At 45.8% G+C, this 24,460-nt stretch overlaps 10 protein-coding genes across 10 annotated transcripts; 6 read left to right on the forward strand and 4 right to left on the reverse strand.

Annotated features, from left to right (window-relative positions):
- Positions 1-155: 155 nt before the first annotated feature.
- On the forward strand, positions 156-1,247 carry N7483_004232 (HpcH/HpaI aldolase family protein; the record flags this gene model as incomplete). The annotated part of the gene is made up of 5 exons (XM_057087669.1): positions 156-223; positions 277-397; positions 478-606; positions 693-1,035; positions 1,093-1,247. 5 exons carry the CDS (start codon positions 156-158, stop codon positions 1,245-1,247), a joined length of 816 nt encoding a protein of 271 aa, XP_056947498.1.
- Positions 1,248-1,907: 660 nt separating this feature from the next.
- On the forward strand, positions 1,908-2,896 carry N7483_004233 (M50 family metallopeptidase; the record flags this gene model as incomplete). The annotated part of the gene is made up of 4 exons (XM_057087670.1): positions 1,908-2,090; positions 2,149-2,511; positions 2,577-2,621; positions 2,681-2,896. 4 exons carry the CDS (start codon positions 1,908-1,910, stop codon positions 2,894-2,896), a joined length of 807 nt encoding a protein of 268 aa, XP_056947499.1.
- A 278-nt stretch (positions 2,897-3,174) lies between these two features.
- Positions 3,175-6,082, reverse strand: N7483_004234 (OPT family oligopeptide transporter; the record flags this gene model as incomplete). The annotated part of the gene is made up of 11 exons (XM_057087671.1): positions 3,175-3,247; positions 3,298-3,692; positions 3,753-3,819; positions 3,873-4,038; positions 4,098-4,155; positions 4,213-4,848; positions 4,910-5,001; positions 5,068-5,179; positions 5,239-5,753; positions 5,816-5,861; positions 5,924-6,082. The coding sequence occupies 11 exons, from the start codon at positions 6,080-6,082 to the stop codon at positions 3,175-3,177; spliced, it is 2,319 nt and encodes a 772-aa protein (XP_056947500.1).
- Positions 6,083-8,147: 2,065 nt separating this feature from the next.
- On the forward strand, positions 8,148-8,787 carry N7483_004235 (uncharacterized protein; the record flags this gene model as incomplete). Its single annotated transcript, XM_057087672.1, has 3 exons — positions 8,148-8,176; positions 8,269-8,502; positions 8,565-8,787. 3 exons carry the CDS (start codon positions 8,148-8,150, stop codon positions 8,785-8,787), a joined length of 486 nt encoding a protein of 161 aa, XP_056947501.1.
- Positions 8,788-10,196: 1,409 nt separating this feature from the next.
- On the forward strand, positions 10,197-11,318 carry N7483_004236 (C6 zinc finger domain-containing protein; the record flags this gene model as incomplete). The annotated part of the gene is made up of 3 exons (XM_057087673.1): positions 10,197-10,370; positions 10,451-10,581; positions 10,634-11,318. The coding sequence occupies 3 exons, from the start codon at positions 10,197-10,199 to the stop codon at positions 11,316-11,318; spliced, it is 990 nt and encodes a 329-aa protein (XP_056947502.1).
- Positions 11,319-11,519: 201 nt separating this feature from the next.
- N7483_004237 (Peptidase S10 serine carboxypeptidase) lies at positions 11,520-13,670 on the reverse strand (the record flags this gene model as incomplete). Its single annotated transcript, XM_057087674.1, has 6 exons — positions 11,520-11,916; positions 11,980-12,547; positions 12,611-12,917; positions 12,972-13,112; positions 13,179-13,215; positions 13,456-13,670. The coding sequence occupies 6 exons, from the start codon at positions 13,668-13,670 to the stop codon at positions 11,520-11,522; spliced, it is 1,665 nt and encodes a 554-aa protein (XP_056947503.1).
- A 1,278-nt stretch (positions 13,671-14,948) lies between these two features.
- N7483_004238 (putative UDP-glucose,sterol transferase) lies at positions 14,949-18,214 on the forward strand (the record flags this gene model as incomplete). The annotated part of the gene is made up of 7 exons (XM_057087675.1): positions 14,949-15,129; positions 15,205-15,835; positions 15,897-16,133; positions 16,197-16,964; positions 17,028-17,706; positions 17,757-17,895; positions 17,979-18,214. The coding sequence occupies 7 exons, from the start codon at positions 14,949-14,951 to the stop codon at positions 18,212-18,214; spliced, it is 2,871 nt and encodes a 956-aa protein (XP_056947504.1).
- Positions 18,215-18,735: 521 nt separating this feature from the next.
- On the forward strand, positions 18,736-20,311 carry N7483_004239 (sugar porter family MFS transporter; the record flags this gene model as incomplete). The annotated part of the gene is made up of 2 exons (XM_057087676.1): positions 18,736-19,637; positions 19,699-20,311. 2 exons carry the CDS (start codon positions 18,736-18,738, stop codon positions 20,309-20,311), a joined length of 1,515 nt encoding a protein of 504 aa, XP_056947505.1.
- An 805-nt stretch (positions 20,312-21,116) lies between these two features.
- Positions 21,117-21,669, reverse strand: N7483_004240 (uncharacterized protein; the record flags this gene model as incomplete). The annotated part of the gene is made up of 2 exons (XM_057087677.1): positions 21,117-21,242; positions 21,430-21,669. The coding sequence occupies 2 exons, from the start codon at positions 21,667-21,669 to the stop codon at positions 21,117-21,119; spliced, it is 366 nt and encodes a 121-aa protein (XP_056947506.1).
- A 635-nt stretch (positions 21,670-22,304) lies between these two features.
- On the reverse strand, positions 22,305-24,404 carry N7483_004241 (ATP-dependent RNA helicase SUB2; the record flags this gene model as incomplete). The annotated part of the gene is made up of 5 exons (XM_057087678.1): positions 22,305-22,350; positions 22,410-22,667; positions 22,722-23,082; positions 23,155-23,565; positions 24,152-24,404. The coding sequence occupies 5 exons, from the start codon at positions 24,402-24,404 to the stop codon at positions 22,305-22,307; spliced, it is 1,329 nt and encodes a 442-aa protein (XP_056947507.1).
- Between the last annotated feature and the right edge of the window lie 56 nt (positions 24,405-24,460).

Here is a 24,460-nt window from a genome sequence, read left to right on the forward strand (position 1 = left end):
TTCCAGTGTTTTCCGTATTTTTCAGTCGGTTTTCCGATCACTCCTCCGAAAGGAAATCCAACACCACCAGTATGGATCAAAATATACATTGATCTAAATACTACAGAATTCCGAGTCTCATTTGTGTCATACTATGCAACACTGTGACTTTCAAGATGTCAGCCACCACTTCCATCCATTCTTCCCTTCAATGTTCCGCTGTCGCATTCGGCTTTTGGCTCCCGTTAGTTGAACCGTCCCAAATGATTCGTAACATCAATAACAGAATTTGTGCAGCCTTCCAAGCTCCGGTGTCGCTAAGACAATCTTACATGGACCTTCAGGGTCTTTGACCAAGTTCAGTTGGGTCTTGGTTGATGCGGAGCATGGATTGATATCCGATCATCACTATTATGAGGTTAGTCTTTAATACCGTCGAGAGTTTTAAAGTTTCGGCGAAGAACCTTTGCCTGACGAATTCTTCCAAATAATATATAGCTGTGCAACGCCATTGGTTCTGAGAATGCGAGCCCTATTATCCGTGTTCCCTTTGCGGAGTATTGGATGATAAAGCGGGCGCTTGATGCTGGTGCCCATGGTATTATGACGCCTATGTGCCACAATGAGGTAATTACTAAAGATTCCACCGTGAATTTTTCAGATATGAATACCTCTGGAACCATTCGCTAAATGAAGTGGTATCGGATCTTCAGGTCGATGCTGCGAATATCGTGAAATATACCAAGTACCCACCCTTAGGTACACGGGGTTATGGTCCAATGTTCGCTCCTCACTCAATGCCCGGAGTTAGTCCTGGATCAGACTATGACGACAATATCAATGGCTTCGTGACGGTCTGCGTTCAGATAGAGTCAAGGGCTGGAGTTGAGAATGTTGAGAAAATCGCGGCAGTCCCAGGCATTGATGTCTTATTCATCGGGCCCTTCGACCTCTCCAAGATGATGCGGGTAACCCGGGGTGGTGACGAGCATGAAGCTGCTATTAAAAGGATTCTGGATGCTACTCATGCTTTTGGAAAGAAAGCTGCTATATTTTGTATGTCCTCTCGCCGTCTTCGGAGTTAAAACCAGGCCACTAACATTCGCCAATTAGGTACCGATGGGCTGAATGCCCGCAGACGTGCAGAACAAGGCTTCGACATGATTTCTATTACCACTGATGTTGGTGTTTTCCGGACTGGGATGCTAGGAGAGCTGAAGGTCGCTAACGGCGAGACCGTTGAAAGCGGCTCCCGGGAGGGTTACTGAAGTAGCAAGAACTGTGGAAATATTGGTCATATTCGATGATTGAACATGAACTTGAAGTTCAATTCCAAGGTTATAGTTGGTCTCTTGGCTATGTTGGATGAGGTGCCTGTAATTTTAACTGTCAGAGATACAAATCGATCAATTAGAGAGGGAGGACCGTCAAATATATGATAAAATGCGATATCTTACACTACAGCAATCAGGTGAAAGACAGGTTGATCAATATATCAGATTAAAGGGTGTTATCTATATATAATTCTGGAATTTCTTTCATTATAAATTGCGCTTGGCGTTTGGAATCGATGTGACTTGTTTTCATTTGAAGAGTGGGCGTTAGACTGACAATGGGCGTTAGACTGTCGCGCCTACCGGGGGAGGACAAAGCGGTCAACCGTGGCAGATATCATCACAGCCACAAAGTTGACCTATCAGCTGGACAGAGTATCAACGCCACACACAAAAATAAACCGCCAAGATGAGAATGCGCGTCCATTCCTGACGCGTCGGGAGATGATCCCAGGCTCCAGCCGCAATATTATTAAAAGGGGGGCAGGGAACCTAAAAGTGTTTCATTACCTTGCAACCACATTTAACGGCTTTTTTGCAGCTTTTCGACGACCTCAAGCGCTCTCATCAACTACATACATCCTTCTTGTCAACATGCCCGCTGTGTACGCAGCCCTGGAGGATCGGGCGGCCCACATGGCCCCGCACCTTGCCCAACGCAGTCTAAGCGTGAATCATACACAGTCCGTTACGCTGGGGATTATGGCAGTCTATGTGGTTGTTATCGCTATCCTATGGAACGTACCATATCTTCGTTACTCACTCTGGCCCTTCAAGGTAAATACTAAGCCATATCCAAACGAATCTTGGAAGTCGAATTAAGCTAATAAAATAGATGTTGGTTATTGCGTTTCACGAATTCGGTCATGCGATCACAGCCTGCTGCACTGGCGGAAGAGTCGAGTCAATCTCACTTGATCCTCATGAGGGCGGAGTTACGCATATGCGTGGAGGAATGTCCGCTATTACCTTGCCAGCTGGGTACCTAGGCTCATCTATTATTGGCGCTCTCCTGATCTTTGCTGGTTTTGATATCGTGGCTAGCAAAGTTGCTAGTTTTGTCTTGGGAGTCTGTTTCCTGTTGACCATGTGGTGGGCGCGTAAGGATTGGTTGACTATCATGACCATTTTCATTGCGATCGGCCTGCTTGTGGCATGCTGGTTCATTGCACATGCTGAGGCCTTGAGGTGGTTCGTGGTAAGTTCTGAACTCTTCTGAGACGGTGTCAGATAGTTTTTTTTTGTACTAACATAACCTTGTAGCTTTTTATTGGCGTTATGTCTTCTCTTTACAGCGTGTGGGATATTGTAAGTCCTTTTATGCTTTTGTTTATTCTCGGCGGAACTTGACTAATAGATCATCACAGTGTGACGACCTTATCCTTCGCAAAGTCAACAGTTCCGATGCCAGTGTCTTCGCCAAGAAATATGGAGGATCTTCTCAATGCTGGGGTGTTATTTGGTCTATCATCTCTCTATGCTTTATGGCCATTGGGATTATTGGTGGAATTGCCGCATTCCCAGAGTCCTTCAGCCAGCAGGAGAAGGACTCGGATAAATTTATTCCCACTTTCAAGCTCTAAGTGAAGGTGGATTTCATGATACCTACGACTTAAAACTTGATGCCTTGAAATCGTTGATGTACGAGCTTTGACCTTTCATTCGATGTGACAATACCCCCCACAGTTTATGTTCAAAATTCATTTGATCTCATTAAGTTCAAATAATAATTCACAGGTAGAAGAAATGAGCGGCTTCAGGCGTTCATATACAGCAAAGAACAGTGTTCGAGAAAACATATAGACAGCTACAGACATCCTAATGAGGATGTCCCACTGGGCCAGATTACAAGATAGTATGATTATACACTAACAGCCGGGTTGACCATACAATAGTCAAGGTTATGGCTCGCACTCGGGTTTCCAGCCCATGTCCTATAGATTGGTTAGCATAGCACACACACACTGAAAGAAGTATAACTCACGGGAAGGACTGCGCAGTACCACTTCCACCGAAAACCGCAAATGTCAAAATAAAGACACAAACTTGGGTACCGCCGTCCAAGGCAGCACTGACGATATAGTTGTACTTGTTGAAGAGATGTGGGTGGTACTTTCGAAGCCACCATTGTGCGCCGAAGCCCAGAATGAAGTACATCAGGATCGAGGCATTGATACCCACGAACAACCAGCCCATGTACCAAAGAATAATGGACAGGTTAATGTAGGAGAAGGCGCGGTGAGGGTAGAACTTATTCGCTATCCAGAATGGGAATGGGACGAAGAAGCCAATAAGGTAGGATATCGTGACCCACTGGTAGCGGGCACCGATGGAAAACATGTCCTTGGCTATGCTCCAGGCAATGGCGAGAGTATTGAACTGGTATAGAGATGTCAGTACTAAGCGCGCACACTATAGTGGGAGAGTACTTATCTGAACGTTCTGGCCACTCCAGATGTTTGTACCATCAATTGAAATGAGAACATCGGCTTGAGATCGGACAATCCTAGATGATAGGAAGGTTAGAAGAGAAGACGAATATAATCTTCTAGTACTCACGTCAACATCATAACGTAGTTGAATAGAGCTCCAACCACACAACCGACAACCTGGACGAAGAATGTGCTTCGTGGGGACAAGTGAACGTTTTGAGCGAGTCGAAGATCCTTAGCCAAGACTTGCCCCATCTGAAGAGAGTTGTAGGTATAGCAAGTGAAGTAAAGATCTGTAAAATGACACTGATTAGCGGGCACAGGACATGATATGGGCACTTGTAACACTGACTCGCAAGGGGCTTTCCGGGAAACATGTATCCAGCAAGCATCTGTGCAATGGGTTGAATCTGTAGGTAAAGCAGTCAATAGGTGTACTTATGGAGATTCTTTGATCGAATTCTCACATTAAACTGAAATCCTGTAAGACCATATTGAGCCCCAAAGAAAAGCATAAAAACGACAGTGAGGATATTGGCGACAATGAAACCCCACCACGGCAGTGTAGACTTGATAGAGTAAAGACAAGCGATGCCGGCAATGAAACTGCCGAGTAACACGGCTCCCCACCACCATTGAGGACACTCATCGTATAAGTTGCGAAGCATCAGTCTGTAGTGAGGATCCAACGACTCATCGTTCAACTTTCGCTCTAAGCGCTGTTCAGGGGTCTCCTGATTTGCCCAGAATTTGTAAGTTTCCACCTCGAACCACTTCTTGAGAGCAGACGGAGTAGCCCAAGCCCATCCAGGCTTGATGTCATCGAAGTTCCATAGTAGCATATGAGTAAAAGTCGCAGTCAGGCCCATGTTGGATGTGATCAAGTAGCAAAGGTAGCTTCCGGTAAGCCAAGGAATTCCTTGCTCTTTCAACAGGGTCTCATTAACGGTGAAATCGGGATTTAGAATTGCAGTTTGGTTGTAGGTGTGGAAGTAGGTAGAGTTCGAGTCACCGTAGAATAACAGCTGTGAGAGGAAGGGGAAATTCTGGGAGTTGAAAATATTCGCATAGTAGACACCCAGAAATAGAATGATGCAGCCGAGCTGGAAGAAGGCATTTGTAAGAGCGCTGTCACAAGTCTCTATCTATCAATGGTAGACTTACATATCCGATGAATGTGTTTGTCAGTGCGTATAGCGGGTACCATAATGGCGATCCGAGGGAGGCAACATAATTCCAATCGAAGCAGAAAGACACTGTTAATTTCGCTGTTAGCATCTCTGTCCCATTGAGGTGTGTCCGAGTATTGTGAAGAAACATACAGAATCCCAGTCCTTCATTTCCAGATGCACCACCAAAGAGGTTGGTAAAGACAAGGCTGGACTGATTAGCGAGACAAAAGATTGAAACACCTTCCAGTACCGGGAAAATCCACTTAAAACGGTCAGAATGAACCCAAATGTAATACAACCAGAAAGCTTGGAATAACTCACCTCAGGAACAATGGTCCAGAAGAAAAGAGCGGTGAAAACGATGTAGAATATCTTAAGCCGCGCTTTTGACTCCAGCTTGTCCCGGTGTAATGATTCCAACAAACTACTAATGGGAAGGGTCATAGGCCACAGCATTTTAGTAGGTCGGACAATCACATCCCGAAGCAATCCGGCAATTCCGTAACCAATGAGCTGGGATGACAAAGTGATAAAGACACCAGCTGCATGACTCGGGTATCCACCATAGAATAGCTGTTGTGCGGCCAGGGCCTCTGTGGCTAAGGCCGATTGGGATGCCGCTGATGCCATGAGGGCCACAGCTGCATGTTCCTTGGCATTGAAGGGACCTGGATTCAGCAGGTTTCCAATTCGTCCCTTGCGAGGAATTGCCCAGGCGAGGCCCTCTCCGAGAACGTAAGCGATGACAGTCAAAAAGACTTGAGAGACGTAGATAGTTTGGGGTTTGAAGTAGAAGATTTCCTGGAGAACACCGCCGAAAATGGATAATCCAGCACCTAAAACCGTTGCAATCAGAAACTATATTCGCCAATACGAATATTTTATTTTCGGAGTTTACCTAGAAAGACCATTCGAATCGTCCATGGACTGACAGAAGGGTCATCCTCGACACGAATAATATGGGTGACAAGATCATCGGCCGTGCTCACAACGGCATTTGTCTCACGACCACTTCATCCCCAGGCTTGAGGATTGAAGTATCTTTACCCTTCTCGTCTACCTCCTTTGTCACAACATGCTGACTCTCTGTAGAGATGTTCGAATCCTTGTCTGCAGATTCAATTGGCACCTTCTCGGATGTCGTCTCGGCGATCGAAGGTTCCATCTTTCTGTCGCGCCCGAAATGAACTGTGAATTATGGTAAAGATCGTCCACGGGCGCTCAGCCTCTAGGGCCCCATCCACCTTTTAAACAAATTCAAGTGGCACTGCAGTTGGTGCATTGGGGGGTTTCCCGATGCCGCTAAAGACTTTGATGTTGCATTCACCTTATCAGCCGGCAGTTTTACGCGAATTAGACATCCAATGGTACCAATTGGAGATTGGTTTGATGACTAGCGTCCTCGAATCGGTCATGAGACATAGATAAGGGTTGACAAAGCTTAAGCAATTTGGGGCACTTCTAGTTGGTCGTGGAAATGCCAAAGGGTCTAAGCGCCCTCCTTCAAGGGTCCAATCTCCTTTCATCCCGCGCTATCACCCGCATTCAGCTAGTAAGCAAGTGTTAGCCTGAAACCAAAGCTGACTAGTGGCGCTGTTAATGGCTCAAAGTCTTAGTTCCATCAAGCTTTGAGAGCAACGCCACCTTCAAATGAATTCTTATAGGGTAACAAAAATGGTCGAAGTACCGCAACTCCGACGGTCGGGAGTTGTGGAGTGTATATTGGTCAACCTTATTACCCCAACCCCGCGATAAGGGATCGTATCCAGATTTGAAGTATGGTAGATGTCTCAAGGACCTCGGCTATCAGCTCAGGGGGACTCGGAGCTTCTTCAAGTTCCCCGGAGACTTGGGATATGTTGATGTTGTTGAAAACGCAAATATCTCGTTCGGGCGCCAATCAAGCTTGAGAATCAATTCTCACTGGCACGATTCTGATCGTTCATCGGTTTGAAGTCGAGTTTCAAGGGGTAGCCTGAGCTGACAGATTTTGCATATTTAAACCCCATCGTTGTCAGCAGTGCCTTCAGATTCAAGTTGGTACCTGTTGTACATTCCGGTATTAGGATGGAGCTATAAGATCACCTGGACCCCAATAAGCGCCCCGCGCTTCATGTTTGCCGTATTCACACCATGCTGGCAAATCTGGAAATTCCACTGTCAATATGATCGGTCGCTTTCATGAACCTCGCATTCAGGAACCTCGAGGTGTGGTTGTAGCGACATCGCAAAAGGGGTTCCTACCACTGGATCGTTCACAATATGAGAAAGCGAAAGAGACGTGGTCGAAGTTTCTGCTGGGTGCTCATTCCCTTAGTCAAAATCTATTTTCTCTTCATCCGAATGTTTGATCCAATCTCATCTCATTGTTATTTGAGGCTGTGTGTTTCCTCATTCCCGCCTCGGGTTTTCTGCATCACAACTCCACGTGAGGTACCCTTTTGGGGCCTTGGGGGCCCTTGGGGATAAAAAGACCAGAATATCCAGTGAGAAAACTAATGAATAACCTTAACATCCTGGAAAGTCTCTCGGTGGTTTCAAGCGTATAGATTGCACAGAAACATTTGCGCAATCATGAGGATCGACGACATTGCGCAACTTTGCGGAACTATGTTATCTGAAGCAACAACCTTGACTTCCTCTCTCTCGGGGCCTTCTTGAATCCAGATATAAGTTGACCATGGGTTTCTGCTGGAATTTTGTGCCACTAACAACATTCTTATTTTTGATTTTCTTGTTTTATCACAATTCAAAATCTCCTTGACAATCTCAACAAGAAAGTTGAAGGCAGCTTTGGCTGATTTTCTTCATATAATCGCGAGCTATACTTCAATATGGAAAATGGAGAAGCGAGTGAGTCTCCCAGAAATTTGAACAACGCTATATTTTCTCGATTCAGGTCTAACTTCAAAAGTTCTTGGAAGTCTTTACATCTATGCCCCGAATAAGATCGCACCCATTGTTTTCGCTGTTGTATTCGCCATTTCATTTATCGGCCATGTGTATCAGTCCCAGTGAGTCTATGCATATCCAGGCTATACTATATCAAAGATAACGCTTGGACTTACACTCTGCCTAGTCGCTTTGATGCCTAGGAGTTGACTGGGCTACAGGCATTCTGTGCCTTGTTATATGTCGCTGGTTATGCTTTGCGTGCATACGGCGCCTGGAGCCATTACATCTACAACGAAGATGCCTCAGACTCTCAAACCCCACTATTGACATTCACTATGAGTCAAGTATTCATCTATGTTCCTCCGTAAGTAACAAACCTATCTTCTGGGAAATCCTGCAATAACTAATTATTCTTCACCGACCACTCCTAGAATTATCCAATTATCACGTCTTAAGCCGAGTCTTCTTCTATATTCCTTACTGCACGCCAATCGCACCCAACAAAGTCTTCGTCATCTTTGGTTCTCTCATGTCGCTGGTCGAGATTTTCAACGGGTTGGGTGTCGCATTCAGCTCAAACGCAACAGGTAATGAACAAAATGCAGGAAGGATCTTAGTCCTGACCTCCCTATCGATTCAAATTTGCGTGATCCTCAGCTTTTTCGTGATTACAGACATTTTCTGGTACCGGTGCGTGAAGAACAACATTAAAAAGCAGGCTGTCCCAAAACTCTTCTTCATTTTTTTGGTAGCATGGCGCTTATTTTCATCCGCTGCATCTACCGTTTAGTAGAACATGCTGGCCAAACAACTATCGACTTAACGAACATTGAGGAGGAAAATCAAGACTCTGCCCTGGAGCGTTATGAATGGGGCTTCTGGGTCTTTGAGGGAGCTACCATGCTTGCCAACTCGCTTTTATGGAATCTATTCAATCCTGGTCGCTTTTGGTCGCTTTTTGCCCCGCTCGACTGAGACATGGATTGGACTCGATGGACTCGAGACTGGAATCCCACGCACCGAGAAGCCTGCTGCCGCACAGTCACTAATACGCTTGATACTGAATCTTATCAGTCTTGGCATGTGGAACTTTATGTTCCCAAAGACATATGACACCAGACCTGAGGAAACCAGTGATGTCGTTTAGCCGAGGCCTCAGAGTTATATCATGGAATCATTTACGGAGTATTCTTTTGAAGGCGTTGTGATTTCATTGTGAACTTGAATTCAAGGTCGATCGATTCATCTTTCTTTTAGCAACAGCTTGAATGCACTAGTACAATAACTTGAAATAGAACCAGGTGGGTCCTATTTGGTGATCCTGATTCAATTTCCAAATGTTCTCTCTGATATCACTAAATGAATATGAACAGAATCTGGGGATATAATCTCATCCGAATCTCTTCTCAGTACGTCATCCATGCCTGGCGAATCTTTAACCTCCGTCATGATCGGATCAGCGTTATACGGCGTCGCATTGACCCATTAGGCATTGACAGTGATGACAGCGCATCGGAGCATTCACCGGGTTAGGCCGATGAGCTAAACAGTGAACTAAGCTTGACCAGGCAATGAATCACATCATATAGAGTATAGGTCAGCTTATAAATGTTCAGGTGCCCCACTGCCAATTGTTCAGGAGGCGCAGCACAGCCCTCAGCCCTGTAGCAGTGGGGGCCATGGCTGTTATTCCGTCCGACCGCTCGGACGAAACCAATTTTAACTGAATTGTTAAATTATCGTCGCCTTCTTCCAGCTGAAAAAAGTGTGGAGATCTCCAAGACAATATCATAATAATGGTCTTAGACGAAGAAAGTACTCCATGCTGGGAGTGTCGAAAACGCTCTGTGACATGCGACCGTACGCGTCCTGAATGCAAGCGGTGTAAATCAAAAGGGGTGACTTGCTCTGGATATGGAGAAACAGCTCAACGGAGATTAAAATGGCTTGCACCAGGAAGGATCAGTTCAAGAACACGAAGATCCAACAATAAAAATGATACAGCGAAGAAGGATAAATCTCCGGGGGGATCATCAAAAGCTGCTTCAAAATCACCTTCTATCTGCTCACCAGCCACACGGGATATCACTCCTTACGTGGCTTCGCCCACTTTTCAAATTCGCACAGATGCCGCTGCATTGGGTGAAGCGGTAGAATACTGTAAGTATGAGACAGTAAAAATTCATCCAATATTATCGACTCTTTTTCCACCCATGGATGCAAATCTAATCTGCTGTCCAGACAACACTTGTATCTATCCCGAGATCTCAAGTTTACTCGGATTAGGCCATAATATCAATGTCTATCCCATTTCCCCACAAACATTTGCACTCACGGCTGAGCGTCCTGATTATCTTCGTTATGGGTTTGTATGTATGGTCCTCATGCATAGATCAAACCGTTTACGAGGCATCGACCTCGATATTGATGCTCTGAATCATGAATTTCTCCACTTTCGCGGGGTCGTGATTCGATCTTTGTTAGAAGCCATGACTGTGGAACATCTTCGTACAAGCAATACTGTTATTGCTGGAACTCTTAATTTACTGCTACTTGAAGTGAGCACATCTCAACCTATAACTTGGAAATAATATGGTCCGCTTGAGCATCAAAGCTGACGAATTCACCTTCTCTTTAGGCACATCAAGGTTCTACACCACACTGGCGATTCCATCTAAAAGGTCTTCAGCAACTCATGGCACTGCGTGGTGGAGCTCGAGGTGTAGCAAAAGCACCAGGAGCCGAATCAATTCTCCCTACGTTCGCACAGTGAGTATTCCCTCAAAAGAGAATTCGTTCATTCGTCTAACAGTTATGACAGTACCACAGTCCTGTCTGACTCAACATCCCCAGCATCAGATATGATGATCTCAAAAATGAATATTGATGATTTTGAATTTGTCGTCGAGGAATACGGCGAGCGAAACGGAGCATTCGCCTCCTTTCCTCCAGAATTGTTCCGTGAAGTGGTTAACATCAACCATCTACGATCAAGAGCTACGCAGGAGTTGACTCTAATGAGCACTCTCACATCCGAGGCATATCAAACACTAACTCGGATCCACATGTTCGGACCAGAAGTGTGGGCTTCTAATAGACACTGGGGAATAGAGGAGTGGACTCTCCTTGCACGATTAAATCAGGCTGCGATAGCCTTATACTGCATAATTTCCTTGCAGAGTGTCTCCATTTTACCTGATACGCCATCTTTAAGAAATAGTCGCAGTACACTTGCCGGACTAGTGAAGACGCATCTCGACCAAGCGATGAGATCACCGCGGAGCCGAAGATCTTTGACGTGGTATTTCGTTGTGCTAGGTGTCCAGGCCGTTCATGCTGGTGGAAATATGCGTGAATACGTGCGAACGAGGCTTTCGGAACTGAGCCATTTCAGTGCTTCGTATCGACCACTCGCTGCGAAGGAAATCTTGGAAGAATTTTGGACTTCGGGTTTGACTACGTGGGATGACTGTTTTGATAAACCCTACGCATTATGTCCTCGGTGATCCCATTTAAAAATAAGAATTTTTACACATTACCTTCCAAAGAGTCACTCATCGGATATTAATTGGATATGCAAAGTATGTATGGTTCCGACGTGTGTTAGTCTCAAAATTGCTTCAGATTGTTGATGCTATACATGATCAACTCCCGATGTGACTTCAAGCTCTTGCTTCCATAATCCTCTCTCATCGGACCTACCCGACCTAATAGGGAGTATTTGGTCCATTGAGAGTGGTGTTGTATGTGGCATTGGCAGGGAGATTCACGAAGACAATGGTACTGTTACCCTCACGGAAGTCACTCGTCGGTGTTCCCACCGTGTGATAGCCCCCGTATTGAGTGACACTCTGTTTACCGGTCGCGATGTCTTTCCTAGAGATGGCTCTCTCAAAGAATGAAAGCGCAGCCAGGGGCTGGTAGAACGGAACTTCATGACCGGACTCGTAGATCCGAATGAAGGTGTACAAGTCACTCTGTCGGACTTGGCCATGGACAATTCCATCTGAGGTAGTGAGGTTAACGAAACCCGCTTGCTCAAATCCAGGAGCATTTATTTCTTTCGCAACGACTTGTCCACCCAGCCAGTTGCAGTTGTAATCACTAGGTAAATATCGAGATTAGCTCATTTTGTTTCATTTCCGAAATAAGACTTGGAATCCTTACGCATCTCCAAAATACATTACCACTTGAACACCAGACTCCAGCAAGTGCTTCACATCGCCTATTGTGCCAGACTTGCGATCATCATCACCAGTACTGCCGAAGCTATTGCCGATAGTTTCAGAGGACTCCGAGAAATTCTGGTAAGCACCAATAGCAGCCTGAACCTTAGGAGAGTTGAGGTAGTCCACGTAGAAGACGTATGGGAACGGGTCAGACTCGAGCTCACGGAAATCGTATTCGTCACGACCGGCATAAGTGTCGTACATCAATTCAACCTCATAAGCGCAGAAATCATCTGCCGTGGAGCAAATGTCATCTCGTCCGGTGGCATAGCATTCAAGGGTCTGATCAACACAGTTGCCTTCTCCATAGAGGTTGTTATACCACTCTGCCTTGATAGAATCATTATATGGGTCGAAGTCGTATGTATTTCCCGGCCACACGGAGAAATTGTAATAGGCCTGGTATTGGATCAGGGGATCAAACCAGCCATTTCCGATAAGGACGTTTTGAAGGTCGATTTGAACTGTTCCCGGGACCTTTTTCGCATTTTGTTCAAGGATATAGGCTATGCATTGTTCAAATGTTAGCAATGTGTCTCCTTGTTTTTGCACAACTTTTAGGATCTTACTAGTAAAGACTGGTCCATAGTGGCCTCCATAACTCTCAGTTGCGAAATTGAAGCCATTTTGCGAGTACTGCGGGAACGCTCCCATGAAACCTTGCAATGTCTTCCACATATTTGGCGCAGCACCCTCTGTTGAATTGGGGACTAGCTTGATATCCGCCTTGGAATAAGTACCGCATGTTCCATATGCTTCAGCGTAATCAGGGCATGTGTTGTCGGGCAGCTGAATGATATACCCATTATCATCGGTGTACCCTGGAACAGGAATTGTATAGGAAAAACCAGTGGTTGTTGGTTGATCGATGAAAATCTAGCGCGAGGTGAGCTTTGAATACCCAAATCTTACATTATTTTGGGTATTTACCATATTGCTGACGTTGCTCCAAGAGTGCGGATTATTGTATACATTGCCATCATAGTCCACTCCGCAAGGGCCTAGTTCTTGAAACAATCCAATCATTGAAGATGATCCAGGTCCACCATTGATCCAGACGGTAAGTGGAGCCTGATCATGTTAGTGTTAAGTTCTGTTTCATCTCAATTTAAGCGTCCAAAGGATCCGACGGCTTACTTTTTCAGGATCACTATTTCTACTCTCAAAAAACCACCTATTTACATTAATTCTGTCAGCGAGAAACTTGCAAAAAATGCCCAAGAAAAATATGTTCAATTTGGTACTCGAAGTTTTGACCTAGAGCGCATATATGCAGTCTCCTCAAAGAGATAAAGTTCAAGCCTCGTGCCGTTGGGGGCAATGGTGATGATGCCGATCACTCCCTGCAAGTGCTACCTAGTGATAGCCCCAGCATTGGGCCCATCAGGGAATCTTGGAAAGGGTTCACGCTCACCAGAAAATATGTTCATTCTCTCCTACATCAGCATAACCAGAGTAACTCTTCACATCGGGATCCTGTTCACAAATACCGGCTGGCACCTCCTTGTACCGGACATCAATACCTGCATAGCCCTTTTTCGTGATCAAGTCCGTCGGCGCAGGCACAAATTGGGCTGTGGCATAGTGCGCCAGCGCCAATGCTAATGTCGCTTTGGAGAAAGCACCCATTTTACCAAAATCTGGATGTTTTTTCTTTCAAATTCGTGGAAATGGACAATCTCAGCTTTGCGAGGAATGCTAAATTCGCGATCAAATAACCCCGCTCGGCTGGGGCATGGTCTTATATAGCTATAGTCATTCTGCAGATCGCTAGGATCAATTCGGAAGGTATGATCCCCGTGCCATAATTCTTACAGCTAAGCTAAGTGGTCAATTCTCCAAAGTTGGAGTTCTTTATCTCCAGGATCAGAGGCCTTAATGTGGAGTTACCGGAGCTCCGGCTGTCTCCCGGGTTGAAGTACATGTTTCTCTACTACTTTATGTTAACAATGCATGCACAATCCATAATCAGTAGTTATCACCGACTATGAGCACTTATCTGCTTTATTAACACCATAAATCAACCATACATATGTGTATCTCTGGTCCATCTTGGTTGAATAAACTAGCCACAAGGGGAAACGTCATAGGCCCGAGCCCTCTATAACTGCCAAGCATAGCCCCCAGGCTGCAGGCACCAGTGCCGGTGATGACGGATAACGAGTTTATCATATGATTTCAGGTACGAACCTTGTAGATGACCGCCAGATGCTTTTTCATTGTTGCGATCTTTGGAGTGGCTGGGGTAATCGTTGCCGATCATTCCTTGAACTGGGAATCAAATGTCAGCCTCTCTCATCTTATCACTCATAAGTTCCAGATACGGAGTTTTTGTCAGACTATATGAGAGAGCTTGGCTTTCTGACAGTCTTCACCGTAAACTGTCATCTTTTTTCCTTTTGCACATATCGAAAAATCGGGCGCGATTAGAGAAGATACTTGAAGTGACGTATAGAATAAGCGGGAAGGTTCGCAACTGCGGTGTCACCGATAGCTTATCCCCCATCCATTTTAGACAATATAACTTTGAAAGGTAAATATAGAGATTCGTCAGAAATAATGAAAAAGAAGCTACATATACCGCAGAATCCGTCATATCATATCAATCACTATTATCTCAATGAGCAATAAACATACACCAAGTTTATCGAGTGGAACCGAGTGGGTCGATATGGAGCTGACTGAGCAGGGCACATCTGACATCATTGACTGTTCAGGAAGACCTGGGGAAGTTCTCGATCGTCTGAAATCAAATTTGTAACATAGATCCATGAAGAATTCAAAGTTGGATCTTTGGACATAGTCGCATAATCTCATAGTCGCTTTGTGTCGATCTATCTTGATCTCATATTCGACAAGAGCCAGTTGGGCATCGGCCTGAAGCTAATTGCCGATCTCCCGTGCATAATGCCTGGGATATACAATACTGCCAGTGCTGAAGAAGCAGAGTCCGATTCTGACAGGAGCAATGGATCGCATAGTGAGGATTGGTCGAGGGAGATCCGCGATGTTAATTCACATGATAGTAATGAGAGCAATCGGGTTCAATTCAGTGGTGATGGATTGAACACTGGTGTCCGCGTCTTAGGTTCGACATCCAACAAAAATCAAAGGAACTTCTCTTTCACTCCTCGATAGTACTAACTTCATACTCATCCGATAGGAGACGGACGCCTTGATATCCGGATCAACCAGCACAAGCCAAGCCTTGCTGGCCTATTGGGCCACCTCCAAACACCCATACCGTCAGAGTTAGAACAGATCGAAGATAAGTCCGGCATGGATAGCCTACACGCGAAGCCCGACTCATTTCCACTTCACTTGAATATTGTGATTCAGGTGATCGGATCGCGGGGTGACATACAACCATTCGTCGCACTGGGAAAGGAGTTAAAAGCACATGGGCACCGTGTTCGACTTGCAACACATCTAGCCTTTCGCGATTTCGTTCTCGAGGGAGGTCTTGAATTCTTCAATATCGGTGGAGATCCGGCAGAGCTTATGGCATTCATGGTGAAGAACCCTGGGCTCCTCCCTGGGTTCGACACAATCCGGAGTGGGGCAATACAAAAGCGAAGACGAGAAATGAAAGAGATTATCCATGGGTGCTGGAAGTCATGCTACGAAATGGGCGATGGAACAAATCTACATCAAATCAAAGAAGATCTCTGGGGTGATACGGTCGACTATCGCCGGCGTCCATTTGTTGCTGATACGATCATTGCCAATCCTCCAAGTTTGGCGCATATACATTGTGCTCAAAGACTAGGCGTACCTCTGCATGTAATGTTTACGTGAGTGTCGATTTTATCCTGCTCATATGGAGTCTTTTTAATACTAATCTCAGATTTACAGAATGCCATGGTCTCCTACACAATCCTTTCCACATCCTCTTGCCATCATTCACCATCAAGACTGCAAACCAACAGTCGCAAATTTTGTCTCCTATGCCGTTGTAGAGATGATGGTATGGGAAGGATTGGGTGATTTGATCAATACGTTCCGCAAACATACTTTGTCCCTCGATCCACTAGATGGCATCACTGCTCCAAGTTTGATTCACAGATTACGAATTCCATGTTCATACCTTTGGTAAGGGTGTCCCAACTCTCGAAGGCTATTATTTCAAGCTGAGCTGACATTGTTATGTCCCAGGTCTCCTGCAGTACTACCCAAGCCAAGCGATTGGGGTGACAACATTGACATCTGTGGATTCAGTTTCCTTCCATCGAAGCCCGACTACACCCCTCCGGACGATATTGCTGCATTTCTGGACGCCAGTCCACCCCCGATTTATGTCGGATTCGGTTCAATTGTTGTTGACGACCAGATAAAGTTAACAAAAATTGTATTTGAAGCAGTTCAAAAATCCGGCCAGCGCGCAATCATTTCAAAGGGATGGGGAAATCTCGGTGTGGACGATGTTGATGTTCCAGAAAATATTCTCATAATAGGTAGCTGCCCTCATGACTGGCTATTTCGACAAGTCTCGTGCGTGATACACCATGGAGGTGCAGGTACAACTGCAGCTGGTCTTGCCCTCGGACGTCCGACCATCATCATCCCGTTCTTTGGTGATCAGCAATTCTGGGGCGAGATTGTTGCACGCGCAGGCGCCGGGCCACTTCCAATTCCTCATAAACAACTGACAGTCGATAAGCTGCGCGATGCAATAAATATGGCATTGGAATCAAGTACAAAGGAAAAGGCGCAATCCATAGCAGCGAAGATGCAGAATGAATCCGGCGTGAAAGATGGAGTACGCAGCTTCCATCGTCATCTGGATATGAAGTCGTTGAGATGTTGCATCTGCCCTTCACGTCCGGCAGTGTGGCACATGAGACACAGTGATCTGGGCTTCAGTGCATTTGCAGCAGCTGTTCTGGTTGAGATGGGTAGGATTCAACCCGAATCATTGGTTCTGTGAGTTTACTTTGCGATGTGTACAGGATTTCACAATGGAACATCAACTAATTGCAGCTACAGTAACCGACCAATGGAACATGATACATATCGCGATCCTGCTGGACCTCTTACTGCTTCTGCTGGAGTCCTCTACGGAGCCATTTCCAGTTTTGTTACTGGGTTAGCAGAAATACCAACAGAGATCATGATTGACCTTTACTCCGCCGGTCGAGCCATAGGAAACGCAAAACCGCATATCAAACCACATTCAAAATGGCATCGAAAAAGACACAGTGATGGTGAGGTTGTGAGCGATGAATCATCTTCAAATAGGACGAGCTCGCAGCGTGCTCCACGAGATTTGAATCACTCAAGTGACGACATAGAGCGTGAGGCAGACGAAGACGAGGACCTAGACGAAGACGAAGATGAAGAAATGATGGATGCAGATGAAGCTCAAGAAGTGGACTTCTTTACAGATGCAGAACTTGATCGAAGACACAGTTTACAGCTTGAACATACTCAAACTATGGGAGATGAAATCGTGCCTTCGCGCACACATAATGCCTTCTTGGAGGCTGCAAGCCACGGTCGACGCATGTCTATGAAATTTGTTAATCTGGTTATTTGGCTTCCGACCGATCTTTCTCTCAGTCTTGCTAAGGGATTCCACAACGCACCCAAACTTTACAATGACCCTATGGTAAAATCCACGCCGAAGGTGAAAGGGATTCGCAGTGGCTTCCGAGCTGCAGGAGTGGTTCGTTAACCTTCCCAAGTTCAAATATTAGATTTCCTAACAAAATATAGGAATTCCGCGATGGTTTTTATCACGGTATTACAGGCTTGGTCACTCAGCCTCGGTATGGCTATAAGCACAAAGGGACCAAGGGGATGTTGAAGGGCGTGGGGAAAGGTGTGGGTGGAGTATTGATCAAACCTTTCGCGGGTATGCATGATCGGCGCTTTTGCGTCACGCGTCCATTTCCATCAAACTATCGATTGGCTTCTAACCTTCCCCATTCTATTTAGGCCTCTGGGGACTCGCCGGCTATCCGCTAAGTGGTATACGCCGAAAACTCCTCGACTCATTGGGCAAAACACAGGAAGGACAAATCATTATATCTCGCATAGCCCAAGGTCATGAAGAGATGCGGGCATCTACAGCTGCAGATAGGGCGGAAGTGACCAGGAAGTGGATACAGGTTGAAGAAGATCTGGAGCAGAGCAGACGGTCAAATCATCGGCATTGTACTCGAGTGGGCTAGTCCGAGCCTCATTTAACCATTGTCTGTATTCTCGATGTGTACACTTGTCTATTAGAAAAAATACCATTCAAAGCATTTCTGAGTCATGTACTAGAAGATCCATTCCAGATGTCCATGGTGTACTCACAAGTAAATTGAAGTAATACATGAAGTCTGCTTGATCCACGTTGTATTAGGCACGCAACTACCCTAGACATTTATCACATGTGCATTCACAAATTTGGGGCAAGAGGAAGGAACGAGGGAAACCCTGATGTAGTTACCTAAATTTTTATCTAGCATCAACCCCTCATATGGTTGCAAGCGGTGGAGAAGTAACATTTCAAGAACCTGAATCATCATCATTCGGACATAGGCCGACTAGAGATAGCCGATCACCCCAGAAAGTCAGCCCAACTTGAACCCCCACGAGTCCCACGAGTTGCGGGGAATTTCCGAGCTATAAAATGTGAGCGAAACAGATACTTGCACCGGAAAATTGAGAAACACATTTGATCAACCTTGACACTAATGCTAATAGAATGTCGTCCACGAACTCACCGACATTCCTCGGGCTCAAGGGCCAAAACCTCATCTACGCCGTAACATTCGCATGTTCAGTTGGATTTCTTCTTTTCGGCTATGATCTGGGTTTCATGGGTGGTTTAACCACCTCTACAGAATTCCTAGATGTCTTCGGGGACCCTCATGCATCATTACTGGCGTTCCTCGTCTCATCCTACGAAGTCGGCGCTCTATTAGGTGCATTATTCCAATTCATCATGGGTGATCGATTCGGACGGAAACCAAATAATATGGCCGGTGCAGTAATCGTCTCAATCGGAGCCATTCTTCAGGCTACTACATTCAGCCTTCCCCAATTTCTCATCGGTCGGATTATCGCTGGCTTTGGACTGGGTATAATGACGACTGTCATTCCTATCTGGTTATCAGAGTGCAGTATGCCACAATCTAGAGGTCGGATGATGGCCATGCAATTATCCAATTTAATCGTTGGTCTTATTTTGGCGAACTGGCTGGACTATGGATTGGAGTCATATGCTGGATCAATACAGTGGCGATTTCCATGTGCGTTTCAGATCGTCTTCTGCTGCATTACGCTCGTCATCATGCCTTTCCTCCCCGAGTCTCCACGTTATCTTTGCGCAAGGGGTGATATCGCAAATGCAAGAATCTCCCTAGCCGCCCTCCGAGCCGGTTTTCCCGATGACCCAGTCGTTGTTGAAGAGATGAAAGAAATCCAGTATGCGATTTCAGTTGAAGCTGAAGAACAAGGGTCATGGAGTGACGTGTTCAAGGATAATGGGATCAGCGGTTTTACTCGGGTGGCGATCGGGTTCGCTGCGAACTTTTTTCAGCAGATGTCGGGATGTAATGTGATGTCGTCACTTGGACCATACGTCTTCGAAGACTCGATCGGAATGTCACATCATAATGCGATGCTTGTATCGGGGGGGTCTTCAAGTATGGTACTTCCTCAGCAGTCTTTTTCCCTGGTGGGCCATTGAAAGATTCGGGCGACGCCCTCTCTTCATGATTGGATCTGCAGGCATGGGTGTATGCATGACACTTTCAGCCATTTTCGTTGCGCTTGGAAGTCAGAATCTTGGATATGGTGCAGCCGTTGTGCTATATCTATTTCAAAGTTTCTTCACTTTAGGCTGGCAATCCAATATGTGGATCTACCCCAGTGAAATTTTGCCATTGAAGCTACGATTACGAGGAGGCGCCCTGGCTGTTGTCTCTCAATGGTTATTTACGTTCCTCGTTGTGGAGATTACTCCTGTTATGATCGATTACATCGGGTACAAGTGCTATGTTGTGTTTGCAATCATCAACTTCGCAACAGTGCCACTTGTCTATTTTACATTCCCGGAGACCAGCAAGATGCCCCTGGAAGCAGTGGATCTTTTCTTTGCTGATCGAGATGGCAAGAGACCATCGCTTTGGAGAGTGGTTCAAGACTCTCTCAATAAGGATTTTGTTCGTGGAGTTGAGAGACAGCTGCAAGAAAGAGCAATGCTGAGGGCAGAGAAACAAGAGGAGATATCTGGAGCTGAGCACAGGTCAGAGCATCTTGAGCTACAGGCTGCATGATGGAAACGTCCTGGAAAATTATTTATGATTTCCAAGTTATGAACTTATCAAGGTTATGAACTTATGATATAAGACCAAAGTATCATTTGATCCAAATTCGAGGTTAAAGCCTTCAAATGACTACCCAGTGTGTTCTCTACTCATCTACTCGCTTATTTGTTTTTTCTGGGCGCTACTAGTATCAATTGGTCGGATAATAAAAATACATTTAACCGAATATTCAAATGTTTCCTACTTCATTCATGGCATCTGGAGATTCACAGACCGAGGTAAGGACTGGATCGGTGAAAGTCCGAGCAACATTGACTTGTTTTAACTCAGTACTACTTCCAAGGTTCGATTGCATTCATTTTAAGCTTTAGTATGCAAAACCCTTGGCAATGCTTGACATGTCTTGCGATAAAGCTTCAGCTTGGAGTTCTCTCCGGAACTTAATTTTTTCGGAATTTTAGTATTCACAAATAATAATCGCTTGCAGCCCTGGGGCTACATAACAACCTCGGGATGTTTTGATCGACATCCCTATCTCACAAAGACGTTCGAAAACTGATTTTTGAGGTTTCTTGGTGCTTCACTTCTGTTTCTCTCTTTTTGGTTTCTTCCAAGCTCCAGCCAACTGCTCGTAGGAACAAAGGTGCCAAGTCGTGAGTGGCACACATCTAAAGCGATATGGTCGTGACCCTGGGAGAAGATTTAAGTTTTGGTAGGTAGAGAGTGATCGATAGAGTGAATAAAGTTGATATAAATCTAGTAATTTTGTATGTAGCAAATGAGACTATTCATTAATGGATGAATATTACAATACCTAAAGCTGAAGCCGCTTGTCACCAAAAACCTCCTTCTCCTTAGGCGAGATACTATCAAACAAAGTTGCCTTGAGAAAGACTTGACCAGGTGCCTCTGGGGGTCTTGCTGAAGATAGCACTATAATCTGAGTTAGTAAAATATTTGAGCATATAGGGAATGCTGATCATAAGGCAGAGGACCAAAAAAAAAAAAAGCAAAACATTTGTATGGCATGCAATACCTTCCACAGATAGAGCAAAAATGGCGCTTCAAGCTCCGAGTCAGTATTAGCATTGGAAATCATCATAAAAGGCAAAATCAAAGTACCATACCTCAATGATGTTTCCACTTGCTGTTTTGGGGTCCTCAAATATTTTCAACGCGCCTCTTGGATCCTGCAAGGTTAAATCCGCCTCGAGGGTAAGGCAGTTGACAGAGAATGCTTCAAAAATAGTGTATAAGTATAGGGGTGGATTCAATTTGTCGAGGGGATTCCACCAATGGTTGAACCTTGGTATGATATTATTACCTGCACCAGATCGCTTGCAATTATCACTGCATTGTACCTGCATTAGCTGGTGATGGGACTGCCAGTGATGGAAACGTTCCACGACTTACCAGTGGCATAGAATTGAACATTCAGGCTGTTGTGGTAGAGTAACTTGAATGCTCTCGCAATTGCAGTGGCCTTTATAACCCATTTTGGCAGTACTTCTGATTCTCTTCAAATATTGACCTGCTAAAGGTAGCGCGACAATGACACATGGTATACAATATCGTCACCCCACGTGGTCCGCTCATACCCGAAATCCGGCGGCTGCGGTAATGCGGACCGTCATTCATGACCTCGGGAATGATCATAGTGAGCGGGGGAAGATCGTCAAGTAAAGAATGTGGGGACCGAAACTGTCGTTAGTGAAGAGCCAATGCAGCGTAGAAGCCTGTTTAAAAGGTATTTGGACCGATCTTATGTCTGGTAATTTGCACTTTTGACCATATTGCATTCTTATCTTGAGACTGGATACAAATGGGATTTACCTAGCAGCAATCCCGTGAAGAAATCAACCACGACCGAGCTATTGCGCCGTTTGAAACAAAGAAGAATTTGAAAGCGAAAAGAAAAAGAGAACAGAGAAGAGAAAAGAAACCTTTGGTGACGCGAGATCATTTGTTCGCCCAAGTAGATAGAATCTCGGGATGCGATTCTTTAAGCCATGTAGGTGGTAGAGTCAACACCGCCCTCGGGGTACTCACTTTTATGGAATATTAGCATATGTTGAAACAGAATGTGAATAGTGAAACTGGAACTTACGGCAGAGCAACCTCGAAACGCTTCTCAATGTCCTTGAGGACCTTCTCATCATCCTCGTTGCTGACGAAGGAGATGGAGAGACCCTTGGTACCGAAACGACCAGCACGACCGACACGGTGGAGGTAAGAGTCAGCATCAGCAGGCAGATCGTAGTTGATAGCCAAGTTGATGCGCTCAATATCGATACCACGGCCAAAGACATCGGTAGCAACACAGATACGCTTGTTAAACTCCTTGAACTCCTTGTAGCGTTTGATACTAGAACGATTGTTAGTAGAATTCATAAATTTATCGAATGGGGGAGATAATTACCGCTCCTCCTGGCTGACACCAGAGTGCACAGCGATACTGGGGAAGTTGCACTCGCGGAGCAGCTTGTCCAGCTCGTTGGCGCGAAGAGTGCTCTTGACGAAGATGATAACCTGGTTGAACTCAAGGTTGTCCAGAAGCTCATTCAGCTTGCGGTTCTTCTCCTTCTCATCGAGCTTGATGTAGTACTGCTGAAGACCGTGCAGGGTGAGCTTGGTGTCATCGTCGACGTAGACCTCCAGAGGGTTACGCATGAACTTCTTGCAAATAGGGCGGATCTCCTGGGAGAGGGTAGCGCTGAACATCATGACCTGCTTGTCGGCGGGGGTGGCACGGAAAATCTCCTGAACATCGCGGCGCATGTCTGTATGGAAAAAAAGATTCTATTAGATCACCGCCTCGGTGTATTTCCTTTGGGAAGCTGTGGTTTACATACCGATTTGGTCGAGCATCTTATCACACTCATCCAGAACAAAGGCCTTAACATTGCGCAGAGAGAGCTTCTTCTCGCGGACCAGGGCATTCAGACGACCCGGAGTGGCGACAACGATGTTAGGGTGGGTATCCTTGTTGGCAAGGAGCTCGACGTCCTTCTGCATGGGGGTACCACCGTAGAAAACAGCAGTCTTGACATCGGGCAGGTACTTGGAGAAACGGGCGTACTCGTTCTTGATCTGGTAGGCCAGCTCACGGGTGTGGCACATGACCAGGATGGAGCACTCGCCGGGAACAGGCTCCAGCTGGTGCAGAGTGGTGAGAACAAAGACAGCGGTCTTACCGAGACCGGACTTGGCCTGGCAAAGAACATCGACGTTCAAAATTGCAGTCGGGATGCAGACTTGCTGGACTGTGTGAAGGCGGAGCGGTGGTTAGATTTGGGTTCGACTCATGATGAAGTAGCAAGAAAAAGAAACAAATTGCGCATCGCAAGGTCCGTCCATCTGTCGAAATGATCGTAGAATGGGAATGGATACATATGAATATATATCGCATCTCCTTCTGGTTTCCTCCCAGCAGGCCACACCGTCACAAGCAAATAGTGGCTATATACCTCAATCGGACCAAGTCCTACAGACAACATGAGGGGGCGCCTCTCTTTTGAGGTGCCAGCCATTCGAATCGCATCTGCATTCCACCTTGAATGTTTGTAATCATCCACGCGACACAAAACAAAAAACATTCAGGTGGAAAAGAATTACGACCATGGCTAGACACCAACGCGGCACCGCTGCACCACAGCGCGCGGGCCAGATGCCTGAGGCCGAGATAGGAAGTATCTCTTCATGTTACTGGATCTGGCCAATGATCCTCATGTCGCCTGTAGGTTTTATCCCCACGTAAGACCGACATTGACCGATGGAAATTTCGCGGAGATGGACGGACGTTGCAACTTGCAGTATAATTGGAAGGCATGTGGGACAAGTTAGACTAACCCTCCGAAGGATGTTCGAATCCGCAGTCGGTAATAGCACGCAGGAGCTCGCCCTTGAGCAGGAAATCACGGAAACCGGTCGAGTGGATGCCGACGTAGCTACCCTTCTTGTCGGGACGACCACCAGAGACGGTCAGGTCGCCCTTCTTATCCGCGTCGCCGTTGGCATCGGCGGGGGCAGCTGCGACAGCGGGCGCAGTCGTGGTCTGGATCTCCTCATCGGAGTAGTCGATCAAATCTTCTTCGTGAGACATGTTGAAAGAAATGGTTGGCGAAAGCTAAGTTGGTGTTGGTAATCGAAAGGGAAGTG

This window comes from Penicillium malachiteum, assembly GCF_028827825.1.
Source record: "Penicillium malachiteum strain IBT 17515 chromosome Unknown utg000002l:1.0-8849297.0:1.0-8852440.0, whole genome shotgun sequence".
In the NCBI taxonomy this organism is placed as follows: Eukaryota; Fungi; Ascomycota; class Eurotiomycetes; order Eurotiales; family Aspergillaceae; genus Penicillium; species Penicillium malachiteum.